We start from the raw sequence: 13862 nt of genomic DNA on the forward strand, positions 1-13862 counted from the left end.
TGCCTAGAGGGTGCTTGGGAACCCAGGCTAACTTTCCCCGCTCTCTGCTGGTATCTGGGTTGTCTTAAGCCAAGTGGGAGGATGTCTGGCTCTAGTAACAGGAGAGAAAGAAGCCACAGAAAGAGAAAACATCCTATGATTTAAAGGTTTTTTTTTACTGGTCGTATCCAAAAGATGTCAATATTTCCACCTGCTAAGAATGTAGTAAATAAAAGCAAGAAGCCATAATTTTGATTACTCTGGAAAGCAGTTTTTGGAGAGTTGTTTAGAAAAATGTAGGCTTTTCATTGCCGACACCCTCTGGAACTTTTCCGTTTCCTTTTCCTTCCCGTCTCCGGGTCAGAATCACTGAGGTCAGATGGGGAAGATAACCCCGAGTTGGAGGGGGAGGTTTTGTTCAGGTTAGCGTCGTGCAACCGCAAGTCCTTAGCGGAGAGTAGCTCCTGGCACACGTTCCAGGACCAGGTGTAGGTAGAGAAGGTATTGTAAAAGGACTCATTGTTGCTTTCCAGCCCAACCAGATCCCCTCGGATCTTCTTCCAGAGGTTCAGCATTTCTTTCCGGTGGTCAAGGGCAATGCCTAAGTGATAAGTATCCGTGGCTCTCTTTACCTGCAGCAAGAGGGCGGGCGTTAACTTACTGTAGTTACCTCATAACCTTTCATCGATGAACCACAATTACTGGTGGCCGTACAGTTACACATGTGAAAATCACACAAGACTACCCCTGGGCCTGCGTGGGAGCTAGGAAATCACAATGTATCACTTGAGAGCTGGGTATAGTGGGGCAGACCTCTAATCCCAGACCTTGGGAGGCAGAGGTGGGTGGGTCTCTGAGTTCGAGGTCAGCCTGGTTCACAGAGTGAGTTCCAGGACAGCCGGAGCTACAGAGTATGACCTCAAACAAAATGAAACAAACAAATAAATAAATGCAATTTTTAGACGAGGTCTCCCTCTATAGCTCTGGCTGGTCTAGAACTTGTAGAGATCCTCCTGCTTCTGCCTCCTGCGTGGTGAGATAAAATACTCATAAAACTCATAAACCGACTAAACTCATAAAACTGTGAGTAGAAACAAGATAAATCATAATGGACCAAGAGAGGAAGCAGTGTGGGCTAAGAGAGTCACCTGGGAGAAGATTCTGAACTGAGCAAATCTTTAAGGATTTAAGAAGGATCAAGAAAATAAACATTTTGGACAAGGCAGGAGTGTTGGAGCATCTTGGTGTTGCCGGAATGTTGGGGTTAAAATGAGGGGAGGAGAAGTGATGTTGGAGTAACTCTGAAGTTAGCAGATTCCATGTGGTGGAGGAGAGCCCGTCACAAACAGCATGCTGTGGGAGCTGGGTTCTAGGGGGCGAGAGAGAGATCCTTCAGATGCATAAAGTAGAAAAGTCTGCCAGTAGAGAACTGGAAGCCTCAGTAACCCAGGCTGCTTGCTCTCCGATGCGTAGTCCTCCTGCTTCTGTCACTGGGGTGCTGCTTGGAAGTGTTTACTGAACCCTTTCCTAGCCCCCAGAACTGGGGATTTGTTGCAGTAAAAATAAAAACCGGCGGAACCAGTTCCCATGCATACCCTGGTGGTCTCTCGCTAGCTCTGGCTCCAGCCCGCCATTGGAACTAGCGCTAACTTATCTCAGATTAGTATCTCTCCCGGCGGCTCTCCGCTAGCCTCAAACTCTCTGGTTCCAGCTACCCGGTAAAATCAGGGCTCGAGAAGTCCAGCAGCAGCTGGCCTACTGTGGCTCCCTGCCACGGACTCTGCCCACACACCAGCAACCAGCCCCTGGTAGTTAAAGCGTAAACTCCCAACTCCCTGGTAAAATCGAGACTCAACAAACTGTAACCCGATAATCAATTTTTATGCTAAATTCTCAATCCACAATACGCCCACACAATAAATTTACAACCAATTGATAAGATATAGCTTGCCCATCTAGACAACACAAAATCCTATAACTATACATCCCTTAAGAATAGTCATAACAACCTGTAATATATGCAGAGGCAAATCTTAGCATCCACCACCACGTTGTCTCAGCTGCCTCCTCCTAGCTCCAGCCTCCTCTGTCTCTCTAAAACTTTTTCTCCTGCCCATCCTTCCTTCTTGTCCAATCACAGGCCTTGTTCTGTCCTGCACCTGCCTTTACCCGCATAATGACATCAACCTACACTTCACCCTTTCTGTCTAATTAAAAATAAAAGGGCAATCTACAACAGGGTAATCCCTGTTAGCAAGGGGATGCTAGCCCAGAGTGCTACCACGGAGCTAAGCCTTCAGCCCAAGTTTATCTTTAAACAGGACCATGGCATGTTTCCATCTTCATGTTAGATCACCAGCTGAGTGGCAAGCAAATGGCTGACGGGGAAAAGCTGCAGAACTACGGGCACCAGACTAGAGGCTGGTGTCCGGGTAACTCTTATGGGGAAAATGGAGAGTGTAGGGAACAGACCTGGGAAGCATCCCGGAATGAGTTGGATTAGCTTTTGTGACTGAGTAAAGGGTGATAGCCGCTGAGATACGGCATCCTCAGGGTAGAGGCAGATTGAAGGAGATGAGAGGTAGCATCCAGGCGGTGAGTGAGAGAGGGCAGTGTACAGGAAAGAGGTCTGGGCTGGGACAAATGACTTCTCGGTGTGTAGGTGGCTACAGCTAAGCAGAGGCTGAAGTCACCCATGTGCTCGCCCTAGCTCGCTTCACCTGACACAGAGATCCCTGCCATTCTTCTATGGCTGAGTTCTAGGGAGACTGAAGGAATGATGCTCTCAGCCTGGTGCTGGTGCTGGAGGTCTCTGGGCACAGACAGCCTCCATTGGCTGCCTGCTTATGTGCCAACAGGTGAGTCACTGCCTGTTGCTTTGTGTTCTTGACTCCCACGTACCCCGGTGCCTTGCTACTGTCCACGTCCTCCTCCACCACTCTGTCCTCACCCCAAGCTTTCATAGAGAAGGAGCTGTGCTTTTCTCTCTGTGATGTTTCCTAATCTCATTACTAATGGACACACACTCAAGTGTGTCTGCACTCGTGCTATGAGAAGACTAGCAGGGGTTGGGGGGGCGGGGAGAAAGCTGGGGGTAGAAGCATCGAAAGCCTGATGATTGCTGCCCAAGAAGTCACAGCTGAGGCTGACCTCTAGCACTTGTGTGTGATGCTCACACGCTTGTACACACAGACACTGGAGAGGCTCCACAATGCACACTTTTAACCCCGACCCCGACTCTGCACTCCCTGTCTGCTTTTGTAGCCTAACTGCCCGACAACCCCATTCACTGGGACCAGGATGCACTTACTCCATACCACCTCCCTTCAGCATCTGATGCTAATCATGCTCTCGATGCTACCACTTCCTTACGTTTTACAAACACCTTCCATCCCTGCAGCCCTGGGTTTGCCCACTCCTCCTTGAATCCCTCGGGTGATGCTATCTCCCATGAGTTCTGGACATGACACAGCTCATCTTGTCTCCCTAGAGTGGATGCTTTTGTTTGATTTTGGAGGCAGAGTCGTTCCATAGAAAATACTTTTGACAGTGCAGTCTGGGCGAGGTGTCTGACGGCGATCACTCACATGCTGTTTGAGAGCGACTGCATCAGACACAGTCCAATGTTGCTTCTTCTTGAATAGCTGGTCAATGGCTAAGATGTCATCTGAATAACCTGAGGCAGACTTGAGAGGTTTCACGTTCATGGCCTTTTTGCACATTAAAAAAAAAACAAAACAAAACAAATGAGTGATACATTTTAGTTTGAATTATGTAACAAATCACAGTTATGCACGTTTGTGTAAAATGTCACAGTGAAGCTCATTACTTTGCATGCTAACTTTAGACATCAGTTATGGAAGGACATTCTAATGGAGTGGAGTTAGTGTGAAGTTGGCCATAAGGGTGCATGCTTCTAATGCCAGCTCCTGGGGCTCTGCAGCAAGAAAAGGGATGTGAGTTCAAGGCCAGCCCGGGGCTACAGTGAGACACTGTTTCACAAACACAAAAAACGGGATTTGTTCTTTTGAGAGGATCTGTGTATCATTTACAAGGTTGTCGGCAAACGATTTGCCAGTTGGAACTGGATCAGCTAGCACGGTATATGTGCGAACAGGCATTCAGTAAATCCACTGAATTAATAATAAAACAAACGCTGACCAGATGGTTTGTGCATGGAGTGCAGAAGGAGGGCAGAGAGGAGCTCCATCCCAACTCCAAGCTGCTGCTAGAGGAAGGTGCCCTGTACAGAAGTAACCTCTGCTACTTCCAGACTTCCCACAGGAAACGGTGTCTGCACTTCCTGCTGCTGGGCTGTTGAACAATGCTAAGGGAAGCTGGGCACAGATACCGCTCACTTTCTTTGGACATACGGACTGCCTCATCTACTTGGCATTCATTCTCCGTTACCACTCCAAGTGGCTGCTGGGAGGCCAGACTTCAGACTGTCAGCTGCTGATCTCTAAAGCTGTCTAGTATGACTTCTCTTAACCCTTCTCCCCATCTTGTGATTTTCCCCATCCTTCAGCCCATCATTTTCCTCTGATTTCCAAGGTCAAACGTCTCCCTTGTAGTCTTTATATATAGTTTGCTGTGGGGTGTTTTTAAATTTTGTTTTAAAATGACATTGATTGATATTGTGTGCATGTCTGGGTGTCTGTGTGTCTGCATGGCACTCATGAAGAAGCCAGAGGAATGATGTTAGTTCTCTTCCTTCTTTTTGTTTGTTTTCTTGAGACAGGATTTCTCTGAGTAGCTCTGGCTGTCCTGAATTCGCTCTGTAGACCAGGCTGGCTTTGAACTCACAGACATAGCCTGCCATTGCGTCCTGAGTGCTGGGATTAAAAGCGTGCTTTGCCACTACCTGGAAAGTTGTCTTTGAACTTGTTTGTCTTCTGAGGCAGGATCTTTTTGTGGAACCTAGTTGGTCTGGAACATGTTGTATAGTTTAGGTTGGCCTCGAACTCATGGCAGTTCTCCTGCCTTACCCTCTCACTGCTGCGATTCCAGGAATGAAACGCCATGCCTGGACACCAGGCTCTGTTCCAGGTAAGTTTCAGTTGTGGTGCTCACACTGGGAGGCTTACAACAAGCTTGAGGCAAAGGTCAGAACTTCTCAGAATATGTGGACGCATAAGCAATACCTGGACATCCTGAGACTTTATCATTCAATGGAGTAAAGTGTGTGCAGGCAGAGAGACTAGAGTTAACGGAACATGATGCAGGGCGAGAAGACATAGCTGAGCTCACAGGTGAGGCTCAGGGGAGACAGGATGGGTAGACAGGATAGAGGTATCAGAGCATTCTCCAGTGATGTGGACCTTCCATCCTCATGGTGTCTGGCCAGCCTGGAGCTGGCTGACAGAGTGAAAACTGTAGCTTCTGCTTGATGGAAACTTTTAGTGTTTTGTGTTTCTGGTTTTGCTTTTTATTTATTTTATTCATTTATTATATATAAGTACACTGTAGCTGTCTTCAGATACATCAGAAGAGGGCATCGGATGCCATTACAGATGGTTGTGAGCCACCATGTGGTTGCTGGGAATTGAACTCAGGACCTCTGGAAGAGCAGTCAGTGCTCTTAACCGCTGAGCCATCTCTCCAGCCCTGGTTTTGCTTTTTAAAGACAGGATGCCATTCTGTAGCTCAAACAGGCCTGAAACTCACCATGTGGCCCAGGCCAACCTTGAACTCTTCGCTATCTCTCTGCTTCAGTGTCCTCAGTGTTGGAATTGCAGGAATGAACCCCCATGTTGTTACCTGTCGTTTTTTAGAGTCTCCGTGCCAACCTCAAACCTAGGTTTGCTATTTTCAGTAAATCGAACTATTTTGTTAAAATCGTTATACCTAAGTTCAAAGTCCTTGTTGGCCACAGAGCAAGTAAGAGGTCAGTCCGGGCTACGTGAGACCTTGTCTTCTAAAACTCCCAATCCAAACCCAAACGAACACCTCGAAAAAACAACTACAGCACCCCCCCTCACCCCGACACTGCCCAGTGTTTGTGATGAAGACGGGCTTTTAGTCTCGTTGAGTTGGGTTCTTACAAATGGAAGTATTTAAATTCTCTATTACAACAGGATTCAATCTTACCTGTGTTTTCCAATCTCTTTTATTGAAAAAATAGTCCTCAAAAAAAGACAGAGGCTCCCTTTTCCTTAGCATTTCTAGTTTCTGTGTGTCTTTGAATGGCTTTCCCAACACCACCCCATCCACGTCAGGAAACAATGGAAACACAGGTATTTTTGAGTATGGGCTATCTGTACGGAGGTTACACCCTGCAAAAGATGAAAGCAGAAAACGACATTAAAAATTCTGTAAAGATTACAAGCAGTGAGGCGCATCTGAGCCTAACGTTCTCATGCCCCCTCCCCCAGTCCCCCTCCCCCGCTCCCCCCCCCCCCCCCCCCGCTCCCCCCCCCCCCTCCCTCCTGCTCCCATTCCCCCCCCTCCCCCCCATGTCTGAGGGCTCAGTCAGTGGGCTCTGCTTCCAAACGGTATTTGTGTGACAGAGAGCAGTTCCTTAGCCCTGCTCTTGGCCCCCGGTGTTTACTCCTGAAGTCAGTCCATAACAGAAGAGAGGGAAAAATGGCTCTTACGTTTGAGCGCTTCAAGAAACTTATACAAATCCCGTTCTTTCATTATTGAGATCCTGGCAGAGTTGGCAAAGGCAGCAGTGCTTGAGCGAGGAGGAGCATATGTCTGTCTTAAAGGCCCTTCTCCCGTACGGACTCCACAGTATTTCTGAGTTGCTTTCCTGGAACTTTTTCCGGAAATAGCTTAAAAAGAGAATACGAGGAATTCAGAAACAGATATAAAGAACTATTTAGGACAAACAGAAGAAAACGAAACTGCAAGTTAATAAATGCTGATTAAGTTTATTCTGAACCTATTTGAAAAGTTTCATCAGCATATGTTGATCATATATAATGATAGTTTTCATTATGACAACTTCATGCATTAGATGTATTTTTATTCTACTCACTCCGTTACCCTTTCCTGTTTCTCTGTCTTCCCAGAACCCTCCTCTCCTCCCTCTTTATCCCTCTTCTGTCAGGTCTTCCTTCTGTATTTTCATTCCCTTCCTCCTCTTCTTCTTTTGTATTCTTTCTCTCCTCTCCCACTTCCCTCCCCTCATCCTTACCTTCCTCCTCTCTCTTTCTTTCAGGCTTGAGAACTCAATATGTATTGTTAGGGTTGCTTACCTAGGTCCTGGCGAGGGATCATTTCCAAGAGCCCTTTACTAGTGGCTACAGCACTGAAGAAAATGTGTTGGGTTTGAAAATACAATTTTCTGTTTTGAGACAGGGTCTCACTTTGTGGCCTAGGCTGTCCTTGAACTCATGGTGTCCCTTCTGCATCAAACTCTGGAGTGTTGGGATCACAGCATGAGCTACTATGCCTGCCTAGAAAGGTATGTTCATCCATATCTTTCAAAGGTTTGGTTTGCTTTGGGATCGCATGCTGGCCTTTGTGCATGTTAGGGAGGCATCCTACCACTCGGCTACCCAGCCAGAATTATTGCCTCTCTTTCATGCTTGTTTCGGAAAGCTTGTGAGCAGTGTTTCCAGTGTGGGGGACTGAACTCAGGGCTTCGTGAATGCCGGCCAGCCAAGTACTCTGGATGCTGACCTGCAGTCCCAGCTGCTATTTCTTCTTGTTAAACTAATTCCTTTATAACTTACATGGCTGGCTCGGTTTCTTTTTATAATTTTTGACATTGCTATATTTATTAACTGACTTTAGTTTAGTGTGTGTGTGCATATGCAGGAATGTGTGCACATGTGCACTGGCACACTGTGTATGTAGGTCAGAGGAAAGTTTGTAGGCATTAACTCCTTCTGCCATGTGGGTACCAGGGATTGAACACAGTTGTTAGGCTTGGTGACATGTACTCCTTCAGTGGTTCTCTCAGAAAGCCTTTCTTTCTCTTTAACTTCTGAAGGACAGCTTTTCTAGGGATAGAATTTCTGGTGGGTGAGTATTCTCTTTCAACAAATCATTCCATTCTGTCTTGGCTTGTAAAATTTCTGTAGGGAAATCTGCTGCTACTGTAATAGGGATTTCTTAATACATAACTTGATTTTTTTTAAAACTTGATTTTTAAAAGTTTTTTGTACATATCTATCCATCCATCATCCATCCATCTCTCTATCCATCTATCTATTCATTTTTGAGACAGGATCTCACTGTGTTGCTTTGGCTGTCTTGGAACTTGCTATGTAGGCCAGGCTGTCCTTGAACTCACAGAGATCCACCTGCCTTTGTCTTCTGAGCCTTAGGCTAAAAGCATTCACTACCATGTCTGGTATCTTGTAGTTTAATGGTTTGACACCAGTATGCCTTGGAGAAGATTCTGCCCGTCCCCCAACTAAATCTAGTAAGGATCTTAACAGCTTCCTGGATCTTGGGTCTTTATTTCCCAGGTTTTGGAAATTATTCAGCAGGTAAAGAACCACCTCCTAAGGTAAGCAAATTAATAACCACAATCCAATTTCAACGAACCTAGCGACATTAGCTAAGGTGTCCTGTTAACTTAGTAGGAGTAAGAGCAGTGCAGGAGGAAGAGAGCATTGGCCACTGTGCTAACAGCAGCACTCAACTCTTGGTCAAGTGTTGGATTTGCTTTCCAGATGTTTTGTTTGTAAAATGCAGGTGACAGCGTGCAACCCTTCAGTGAGGAGTATATTAGATAATATTATTTATTTTATTTTCACAGTATGAGAGCAATACTTATTATCTGTGTTCTTCTGCTTTGTTCCCCTTAGGTGAAGAAACTGAGACGTAAAGCTGCTGTGCACCAGCAGCTCTGTCTTGGGTTAGGGACGGCTAAAGTTTTTTGGATGTCCTATGCCCACAACAGAGCCTCAGGAGAGTGTGACATTGGTCTTACAGTTTCAGAGCCAGGTGAGAGTGTTGTAGCACAGAGCCTTCTGTTTTGCGTTGAGCTCTGTGCCTAGGATGTTGGTGATGTGGCCTCTGGGAAGGTGCTCCCACCCACTCCGTTGCACTTACCTTACTAACTCTATTATATCCTTTCTGTGCAGGGCTGAAATCTCTACAAACTTTGATAGGATTTCAAACAATAAGATCCCTGGATTGTTAGCTAAATCTAAGCATATTCTCTTTTCTGGAACTATAGAGGAAACAGAAAAGAGAGGTTTCAAAATGTCTTCTGAGCAAGCATTCTATTAAAATTTTACTGAGAATTTATATCATAAAATTATAAAATTTATAATTTATAATTATGCAATTTTCTGTATATTAAACCAGGGACTAGAAATATGCCAAAACATTACAAATCTGTTCTATTTGGTAGAAAGGTCATTTTGATTATGAAGTAAACAAAATAATTATAGTTCAATGACTAAGTAAATACAGCAGTTCTTTTAACAACTGCATGTACAGTATGTTAAAGACAATTGTCATGTGCTATGAAGGGGGCTTAATATATATGTCTACTTTGCAGAGAACTCTCATTACTTGTCAAGAGCCATCATAGGACTAGCAGGTGATCTTCCTGAGATGAGTCTGCCTTGGATTAAAAAAAAAAGAAAATCCAGGACAGATTTGTTCCAATAGACAAGGCCTATGAAAAATCATTTTAGGAAAGATTCCTACTATTAATATGCTTTTCCTGTTATCATTAAATATTTAACAGTCAGTAGGTATTAGCCTGCCCTTTTGAGCAGATCTTCGCAACTACAGAGATGTCCTGTCTTGTAGTGATGCTATAGACAAATAGATGATTCCTCTTTATGATGATCCTATAAGAATTCCTAAAATTATATCAGTGATTGTTAAGCTCTTTTATAGTAGAAATGCCATTAGGTCCTTTCTGATGGTCAAAACTGCAATGAGAACTCTGGCAGTCTCTGTCACCAGTTAATTGCTTCTACTATTCAGAGCATATTCCTAAAGGTGGTAAAACCTTAACTAAAGGTCATAAAAAGTGAACTACGATTTATTACAGGTGCTATGACAGAAGATAAAATGTTGACTGGGTTTATCTATACAAAACTTCACTTTAGTTATAGTTTTCAACTCTCTATGAACCTGTGGAGCTGAGACAGGTGATGAATGTTTAGCCAGATAATTACTCCTAATGGATATGCATGTAAACACTCTCTGTCCCACTTCTTATTTGATTTATGATTTGAATTTATGTGTAAACTTGTAATGAACTTCTTACCATGTGATCATGCATTCTGAAAGATGTGTAGTGCTGAGGACAAGAGAAGAGGGTCTCTCTCTCTCTCTCTCTCTCTCTCTCTCTCTCTCTCTCTCTCTCTCTCTCTTTCCCTTCTGCCCTGCCTTTCTTAGCATTAGTCTTCTTACCCCCCTCTTTAGCACTCTTTGTCCTACTTAGGATCATTCTGCTTTCTTGTTTTTCTTAGAGAGCTTTCGTTGAAAACTTTTTACAACTTAGAAATAAACACCAAGTTCACTTTTCAAAGTGTCCCTTTTTCTTCTTGAGACTTCAAGTAGCAGGCTTTAAGTTAAGAGCCACGCATTTCCTGTGGAGATAGAACAAAGGCTGCTTTTCTTATACCCTCCCCCTAACCTTCACGCCCCTTGCTGTTAAGATACAGGTGTTAATCACCTAAGCCAGCAGTTTTTTAACACTTAGAAGTAGCAAGAAAGCATTCAGGACTTTTTAGAAGTTATCAGCATTCTGTAGTTAGAGAGCCACACCAGAATCCTACTCTGTGTCTCAGTTCAACCTGTTCCAGGCTAGGAGGCTCCCAGAAATTACTGTGTTTGTTAGCACCATTTTTTCTGTCTTAGGGACAGTCTGTACTTTAAGAATAGGTATGTTTCCAAAGTTACACATGGGGTTTGGGATCTGGAATCCTAGAGAATATGATAGGAATAGTGGTTAGATTTTTCCAAGGCAGCCTGTTAAGTTCAGAGACTGGTGACAATTTCAGGATGCATAGCATTAAGCACAAAGGTGAGAGCATGCTCTCCAACCTCCCAGCCTCTCACCGAAGGCAGAGGCTTCAGCATTGCATGGAAACAGTACATTTTCTAAGTGCTAGAAAAAGTTTTTCTTTCTTTCTTTTCTTTCTTTCTTTCTTTCTTTCTTTCTTTCTTTCTTTCTTTCTCCTTTCTTTTCTTTTCTTTTCTTTTTCTTTTTTGGTAAAAGGAATGCTTTTGGAAGTAGTACATGTGCTTGGCTAAGAACCAAAACACTATAATAAAAGGAAGACAAGGGGCTATAGAGTCGTTAAGAGCGTGATTACTTTTCCAGAGGACCTGGGTTCGATTCCCAGTACCCATGTATACTATCAACCACCTGCAATTCTAGTTCTAGGTGATCTGACACAGACATACAAGGCAAGATACCCATACACAGAAGATAAAAATAAATTTTAAAGAAAGGAAAGCTACTGGCAGGGACTGCTTGACATATTTAAGCTGCAAGTGTGATACTCTTTGTTTGATATTTTGTAGTGTTTTCTGTGCAGTGTGAAGGGCTGCCCAACCTCTCTAACTGACTTCATCTATCTTCTAAGTGTCTTGTAAGTGATATCTACTCACCCACAGCTTTGAGGAAGAGTTTCTTATCTGTCAGCACATCTATAAAATCTGAGAAGTTGATCTTACCATCCCCTGCAACAGGAATATGAGCTCAGAACAAGAATGTCTCTAAACACTTGTATGTTATATTAAATCTATAACTTAGATATAAAGGAGGGAGGGAGGGCAAGAGGGAGCACTTGCTACGTATAGCCTAGATTGCTGCAGACTCATGATCCTTCTGCCCCAGCCCCTGGTTTGTTGAGAATCCTGGTGTCTGCTACTGTGCTGAGCTAGGATGTATTTTAATTATCTAACATATGTTAAGTATAAGAGCTGAAGTGTCCTGAGCACCTAACACTTAAAACCAGCACATGTGGGGATGGAAAGATGCTTAGGTAAGCTTTGGTTCTCTTCTCCTTAAAGAGATTATTTTGGTAGTGCCTCACTATGTAGCCATGCTGGTCTTCAATTTATAATCCTCAGCCTTCATGATTTGATCTTACTAGAATCATGGTACTCTCCCATAGCCAACAGAAGCAATGCTGAGGTATAAACATTTGGCAAAAGCAGTTAGCTGCTATTATCCTTTGCCAGAGAGTGTCGCTTTCACAAGGAATTTATTCACATGTCCCTCCTTTTCTGGTAGCCTATTGTCCCTAAAATTAAAAGATAGTTGCTGGGTGGTGGCAGTGTGTGTCTTTAATCTCATCAGAGGTAGAGGCAAGGGCAGGGGCAGGGGTAGAAGCAGGGGGCAGGGGCAGGGGCAGGGGCGGGGGCGGGGGCAGGGGCAGGGGCAGGGGCAGGGGCAGGAGCAGGAGCAGGAGCAGGGGCAGAGACAAGCAGATCTCTGAGTTTGCGGCCAGCCTGGCCTACAATGAAAGTTCCAGGACAGCCAGAGCTACCCAGAGAAAACAACTCCCCTTCCCAAATCTGACAGTAACTACCACTTGAGGTATATGTGTATGGGCTATGAAAGAATAAAACAATTGGGTGGAGTTAATGGAAACACATGATAACTTTAATTAACAAGTGATAACAGTGTTAATTATCTGGTGACTTTGAGTCACTGTTAGTTGGGTGATAAGGGGCAAGATAAAATAGTATGCTGAAAACATTTCCCACATAAAATATTAGTTTGGACTCCAGGCACATGCCAACGCACTTGAGGGGTAGAGGCAAGTGTCAACCATTCAAGGCTCACCTCAGCTACACAGCAAGTTAGAGGCCAGCCTTGGCTACACAGCAAGTTAGAGGGAAGCCTCAGATGTATTAAGACCCTGCTTAAACACCTAAAGAAATGTTCAACATCTTTAGTCATAAGGGAAATGCAAATCAAAACAACCCTGAGATTCCACCTCATACTAGTCAGAATGACTAAGATCAAAAACTCAGGTGACAGCAGATGCTGGCAAGGATGTGGAGAAAGAGGAACACTCCTCCATTGTTGGTGGGATTGCAGACTGGTACAACCATTCTGGAAATCAATCTGGAGGTTCTCAGAAAATTGGACATTGAACTACCTGAGGTCCCAGCTATACCTCTCTTGGGCATATACCCAAAAGATGCCCCAACATATAACAAAGACACATGCTCCACAATGTTCATAGCAGCCTTATTTATAATAGCCAGAAGCTGGAAATAACCCAGATGCCCTTCAACAAAGGAATGGATACAGAAAATGTGGTACATCTACACAATGGAATATTATTCAGCTATCAAAAACAATGACTTTATGAAATTCAAAGGCAAATGGATGGAACTGGAAAATATCATCCTGAGTGAGGTAACCCAATCACAGAAAAACACACATGGTATGCACTCATTGATAAGTGGCTATTAGCCCAAATGCTCGAATTACCCTAGATGAACAGAACACATGAAACTCAAGAAGGATGACCAAAATGCAAATGCTTCACTCCTTCTTTAAAAAGGGAACAAGAATACCCTTGGAGGAATAGGGAGGCAAAGTTTAGAACAGAGGCTGAAGGAACACCATTCAGAGCCTGCCCCACATGTGGCCCATACATATACAGCCACCCAATTAGACAAGATGGATGAAGCAAAGAAGTGCAGGGGCGCAGGAGCCGGATGTAGATCTCTCCTGAGAGACACAGCCAGAATATGGCAAATACATAGGCGTAATGCCAGCAGCAAACCACTGAACTGAGAACAGGACCCCGTTGAAGGAATCAGAGAAAGGACTGAAAAGAGCTTGAAGGGGCTTGAGACCCCATATGTACAACAATGCCAACCAACCAGAGCTTCCAGGACTAAGCCACTACCCAAAGACTATACATGGACTGACCCTGGGCTCCAACTGCATAGGTAGCAATGAATAGCCTAGTAAGAGCACCAGTGGA

At 44.3% G+C, this 13862-nt stretch overlaps 1 protein-coding gene across 1 annotated transcript in view; it reads right to left on the minus strand.

Moving 5' to 3' along the window:
* Positions 1 to 284: 284 nt before the first annotated feature.
* Positions 285 to 13862, minus strand: part of Efcab3 (EF-hand calcium binding domain 3) — a 31413-nt gene continuing 17835 nt past the window's right edge. Inside the window, 7 exon segments of the mRNA XM_032913442.1 lie at positions 285 to 611; positions 3567 to 3689; positions 6070 to 6254; positions 6576 to 6670; positions 6672 to 6755; positions 8992 to 9112; positions 11521 to 11592. Coding sequence (XP_032769333.1) covers positions 285 to 611; positions 3567 to 3689; positions 6070 to 6254; positions 6576 to 6670; positions 6672 to 6755; positions 8992 to 9112; positions 11521 to 11592 — 1007 coding nt within the window.

Source organism: Rattus rattus, chromosome 9 (assembly GCF_011064425.1).
Source record: "Rattus rattus isolate New Zealand chromosome 9, Rrattus_CSIRO_v1, whole genome shotgun sequence".
NCBI classification, from domain to species: Eukaryota; Metazoa; Chordata; class Mammalia; order Rodentia; family Muridae; genus Rattus; species Rattus rattus.